The 6,043-nt window shown below is 40.1% G+C and overlaps 1 protein-coding gene across 1 annotated transcript in view; it reads right to left on the bottom strand.

Moving 5' to 3' along the window:
* Window positions 1–1,523: 1,523 nt before the first annotated feature.
* Window positions 1,524–6,043, bottom strand: part of LOC133639676 (tetraspanin-5) — a 36,755-nt gene continuing 32,235 nt past the window's right edge. The window contains exons 8-10 of the mRNA XM_062033188.1: window positions 5,950–6,011; window positions 4,371–4,413; window positions 1,524–4,300 (exon numbers count right to left, since the gene is read on the bottom strand). Coding sequence (XP_061889172.1) covers window positions 4,401–4,413; window positions 5,950–6,011 — 75 coding nt within the window. The 3' untranslated portion in view covers window positions 1,524–4,300; window positions 4,371–4,400. The remainder of the gene's footprint in view (window positions 4,301–4,370; window positions 4,414–5,949; window positions 6,012–6,043) is intronic.

The raw sequence follows: 6,043 nt of genomic DNA, 5'->3' as shown, positions 1-6,043 counted from the left end.
TCATGTGTTTTACCCTGCTAAAATATCTCAATAAAGTTATTCGATGGATTATAGCTTTTGTTTTGAACTTTATTACACCTTGGAGCGCTTTTTCCCGTCCATTGTTTTCCTGCTTTCGCTATCTGCGCCTAATGACTGAGCTACGTGACGCCATTTCTTGTGATGTCCCACGGAGCATTTCTGGTCGGGACGGGATTCGAATAAAGAATCAACTCTTTTCCTTTACTATAGTGGTCTCGATAACGGGTACCGGTTCTCAAAAAGGGATTTGAGTCCGAGGACTCGGTTCTTTTCTTATCAAACAACCGGGAAAACCGGTTTCGAGTATCATCCCTAGCGGGGGGGCGGCTGGAGCCTATCATCTAACATCACAACAATACACATGATTGTTTTGTAGCAACAATCAGGTGTAAAAAGACAACCAATCAGGGTTCCTGCTTCACACCAATCTGAATACAGACACACACACACAAATACCGTAATTTCCGGACTATAAGCCGCTACTTTTTCACCTCGTTCTGGTCCCTGCGGCTTATACAAGGGTGCGGCTTATATACGGCCTGTTCTTCTCCGACACCGACGAAGAGGATTTCGGTGGTTTTAGTACGCAGGAGGAAGACGATGACACAATGATTAAAGACTGACTTTTCATATACCGGTAGGCTGGTTATTTTGATAACGTACAGGCGAGCACTTTGTATTACTTTGCACCGTTGTATTATTTGTACTCTGCACGAATGCTGTTCGCCATGTCAAAGATGTGAAAGTTTGATTGAATGATTGAAAGATTTATTGTTAATAAATGGGACGCTTTGCGTTCCCAAACAGTCATCTCTGTCCCGACAATCCCCTCCGTGGTAGCAGGAACCCCTATATACTACGCTAATTACACATCAAAACCCTGCGCCTTATAGTCCGGAAATTACGGTAGATAAAAATTACGCACTGATTTATTACTATTATTTTATTTATTTTTTTACACACACGAATCGCAATATGGACCCACAAATTAAAACACACAGACGGATCCAATTAGGCACACACAAATTGACATACAGACACACAAATCAGTACAGACGTGGGAATCAGATTGCAGACACACAGACTGAGCTGTTTGCCAATAATACTTCCATCAAAATAACTTGTTTTGCCAGAACATTAGCAAGGTGTTAGTATCCACAACTCACTTTTTATTTATTTAAATATTATATTTAAATATGTTCCTCATCTGCATCTTATATTTCACTTGGCATTTATTTATAGTAGTTTTAAAAAAAATAAATGACTATTCCAAGGACTGCTGCAAAATTAAAGGATTTTGGGTTTAAGCCTGTGAATATTTAAGTAGAACATTATTTAGGAAGCACATTTAGAGTCAAACAGTGCGGGTCGTTGGCTTTGTCATGAAATAGAGCCATCATGTAGGGAAAGAACAGCTCTAGAGAGTTTGTGTAATTATTCTAGTCCCAACCAGATGGCAATGATGCTCACAAATACAAAATAACAGAGAGCTTGACAGTGTCCACAATCTGTACAAAGAAGCACATTTATTCAAACATATTTACAACATTGTCACAATCCAGTTCTTCACCAGATGTCGGAACAACATTCCAGGAAACAATATTCAACTTCAACCGGGAATATGTAGAAAGGACATATTTTGGCACTGAGTGGTACAAAAGAGGGAGTTGAAGCAACAATCCTTTGAAGTTTTTGGCGGAAACAAATAAACAGAACATAAAGAAGTGTTTCCTCCAGTGAGTGTGACTGCAAAGCATATTGCAGACATTAAATAATACGTGTGTGTGCATATGTTGTTGTTGTTGTTAGGTGCAAACATTGTTATAGCACATTATAAATAGCCAAATGTTGTGGAAAAACAACCAAATATAGCAAACCAAATGAGCATTTTTTGTAAAATATGACTCAAACTGATCATTAACAAAACCCACAGAGAGACACAAGAAGTGAAAGAGTAACTGTTTACAAACTGTATAAGTGTAGTTCAGACCTGGGCAAATGAAGGGCCGGGGGCCACATGAGCTTTTCAATCTGGCCTGCAGGACATTCCCAAATATGTTTTTAGATGTTTAAGATGTAAAGTGTAGCTGCCATTATGATGTGCACTCATCTTTTATAATGATCTTCAACTATACTAAGTCTTTACATGCTTGGAATCTGCGCTTTGGGATGATCTAATAGTTACTATGGTCATCTAATTAGTTACTATGGTCAGCTAAGTAGTTACAATGGTAATCTAATTAGTTACTATGGTCATCTAAGTAGTTACTATGGTCATCTAATTAGTTACTATGGTCATCTAAGTAGTAACAATGGTAATCTAAGTAGTTACTATGGTCATCTAATGAGTTACTATGGTCATCTAAGTAGTTACAATGGTAATCTAATGAGTTACTATGCTCATCTAATTAGTTACTATGGTAATCTAAGTAGTAACAATGGTAATCTAATGAGTTACTATGGTCATCTAAGTAGTTACAATGGTAATCTAATGAGTTACTATGGTCATCTAAGTAGTTACTATGGTCATCTAATTAGTTACTATGGTAATCTAAGTAGTAACAATGGTAATCTAATGAGTTACTATGGTCATCTAAGTAGTTACTATGGTCATCTAAGTAGTAACAATGGTAATCTAATGAGTTACTATGGTCATCTAAGTAGTTACTATGGTCATCTATGTAGTTACAATGGTAATCTAATTAGTTACTATGGTCATCTAATTAGTTACTATGGTAATTTAAGTAGTTACAATGATAATCTAATTAGTTACTATGGTCATCTAATTAGATTACCATGGTAATCTAAGTAGTTACAATGGTAATCGAATTAGTTACTATGGTCATCTAATTAGTTACTATGGTAATCTAAGTAGTTACAATGGTAATCTAATTAGTTACTATGGTCATCTAATTAGTTACTATGGTAATCTAAGTAGTTACAATGATAATCTAATTAGTTACTATGGTCATGTAATTAGTTACTATGGTCATCTAATTACTTACTATGGTCATGTAATTAGTTACTATGGTCATGTAATTAGTTACTATGGTCATCGACGTCACAGCAGCTCAGACGAGGCACCAAGCAGTGTGGGCGGGAAGCGTTTCCACAGACGCGGAAGGAGATTTTCACAACAAAGTTCTAAAGCTTAGTGATGTATCAGATTGTAGGTTGGTTTATTTTGTACCCTTCGCGTTCATATTTCACTGTTTGTTGCATTTTTGTTGCGTTTCACTTGATGGTAAAATATGTCGATGGAAAGGGGGTGTGACATTCCTATTTTGTCAATATTCAGTGTTTTATCCTTCATAGAAAAATGTAAAATTCCATTACGTTTTTTAAGGCGGTCTGTCATGACGTTTTTAGCATTCAATCGGACATTATTGGGAGGTTTTGTATTAGTGTTCCTAAAAATAGACACATTTCTTTCTCTAAATGTGGCCCCCGAGTCAAAGTAATTACCCAGGCCTGGTGTAGTTGGCTGTTTTCTAGTGGCTGAAGAAAGTGCCTCCTCTAGTGGCCGCCTGTTGAACTACAAGGACTAAATCATGCCAGCAGCTGATTATTCCTAAAGTGCTTAAAAAGGTTGTTCTTGGAGAATGCTCATGCTATTTCAAATGGTCAATAATCTTCGTATAACCACACCCTTACGAAGGTAATGCCACGGAAAAATCTCAGGTTAATTCTCGGCAACTTAAAACTCCATTCTTCGTTTTTCTTTATTTTTACACAAAGTGCTAACCGACCAACTCACCAGAAAACTAGCCTAATACTTTCAAATACTTCAACGTACTACGGTCAGGTGAGTCCGTGTCACAGAAGGCATGCAGTGTTTTTCTCAGAGGAACTTTATATTTGTGCATGAAAAAGTGCAGTGGTTCCCTTTCGCCACCGCGTGGGACTTCCCAACGCAATGTATTGACAACACATGTCAGAGGTCGTCCACAAAAGTAGTATTTACATGACCAGGAGTCCCACAAGAAACACGGGCACGCCGCCATCTTTCTAGTGATTACCTTCAGAGTTACGAAGCTGGCTGTGGTGACGTCACTTCCTCTCCCAACTCCATTGACAAACCATCGAGGCGGAGATTGAGGAAATAGACGGCGCACTTACCGGTGTAAAAAATGATGCGAGGAAGGGGAAGTTTAAACGCCGGGTTAGTGTATCTGACGCGGGGCTCAGGCTGAATAATGATTGCTTGAAGGAGTTCTCAGACGGGGTCTAAAGCTGGTCAAGTGTCCCCCGTCGTCGCTGGTGTCCAGTCTGAAGAGGCCTGTGGGAAAAAGTGTGTAAGTTTAGTCGCACACCACAGGGGGTCGGTAAGGATGGGGGGGCAGTCATACCTCGTACATCCTTCTTGCCCTCGGCCGCGTTTAAGTGAACAAACTGTACAAAAAATAAAGCACACATATTATTATATTCATCCAGAGAGAAAAAAAACCCACTTAATTTACCGCCATAGGGCGCACCGGATTATAAAGCACACCACCGGGTCTAGTCAGGTCTATTTTCATACAAAAGACGCACCGGATTATAAGGCGCATTAAAGTAAAGGCCTACTGAAAGCCACTACTAGCGACCACGCAGTCTGATAGTTTATATATCAATGAGGAAATCTTAACATTGCAACACATGCCAATACGGCCGGGTTAACTTATAAAGTGACTTTTAAACTTCCCGGGAAATATCCGGCTGAAACATCGCGGTATGATGACATATGCGCGTGACGAAGTCCGAGTAACACCCCGTAGAATCCTATACAAAAAGCTCTGTTTTCATTTCATAATTCCACAGTATTCTGGACATCTTTTGCAATTTGTTTAATGAACAATGAAGGCTGCAAAGAAGACAGTTGTAGGTGGGATCGGTGTATTAGCAGCGGACTACAGCAACACAACCAGGAGGACTTTGTTGGAGCGCTAGCCGCGCTAGCCGCCGACCTCACCTTGACTTCCTACGTCTCCGGGCCGCCAAACGCATCGGGTGAAGTCCTTTGTCCTTCTGCCGATCGCTGGAACGCAGGTGAGCACGGGTGTTGATGAGCAGATGAGGGCTGGCTGGCGTAGGTGGAGAGCTAATGTTTTTTAGCATAGCTCTGTGCAGTCCGGTTGCTAAGTTAGCTTCAATGGCGTCGTTAGCACAGCATTGTTAACCTTCGCCAGCCTGGAAAGCATTAACCGTGTATTTACATGTCCACGGTTTAATAGTATTGTTGATTTTCTATCTATCCTTCCAGTCAGAGGTTTATTTATTTTGTTTCTATCTTCATTTGAGAACGATGCTATCGCGCTAGCTCAGTAGCTAAGTGTGTCACCGATGTATTGTCTTGGAGATAAGTCACTTTAAATGTCCATTTTGCGTGCTCGACTCTCATTTTCAAGAGGATATAGTATCCCAGGTGGTTTAAAATACAAATCTGTGATCCACAATAGAAAAAGGAGAGAGTGTGGAATCCAATGAGCCAGCTTGTACCTAAGTTACGGTCAGAGTGAAAAAAGATACGTCCATCACTGCCTCTCAAGTCCTTCACTGTAACGTTCCTCATCTACGAATCTTTCATCCTCGCTCAAATTAATGGGGTAATCGTCACTTTCTCGCTCCGAATCTCTCTCGCTCCATTGTAAACAACGGGGAATTGTGAGGAATACTAGCTCCTGTGACGTCACGCTACTTCCGCTACAGGCAAGGCTTTTTTTTATCAGCGAGCAAAAGTTGCGAACTTTATCCTCGATTTTCTCTACTAAATCCTTTCAGCAAAAATATGGCAATATCGCGAAATGATCAAGTATGACACATAGAATGGATCTGCTATTCCCGTTTAAATTTTAAAAAATCCTTTCAGTAGGCCTTTAAGGGTTAGTTGGCAAGGTATAAGTCCACGGTACACTTCAGAACCCGGCTCCAACGAGCAGATCAACTCACCAACTCTCTCTGACTGCTTCAATGTCGCTCACCAGATTTTGTGCGAGACAGATGCCAAAAATCTAAGGAAGCCAAGAAGAACAAACCCACGTCA

This window comes from Entelurus aequoreus, linkage group LG22 (genome assembly GCF_033978785.1).
Source record: "Entelurus aequoreus isolate RoL-2023_Sb linkage group LG22, RoL_Eaeq_v1.1, whole genome shotgun sequence".
Taxonomy (NCBI): Eukaryota; Metazoa; Chordata; class Actinopteri; order Syngnathiformes; family Syngnathidae; genus Entelurus; species Entelurus aequoreus.
This window is presented reverse-complemented; position numbering and strand designations above follow the sequence as displayed.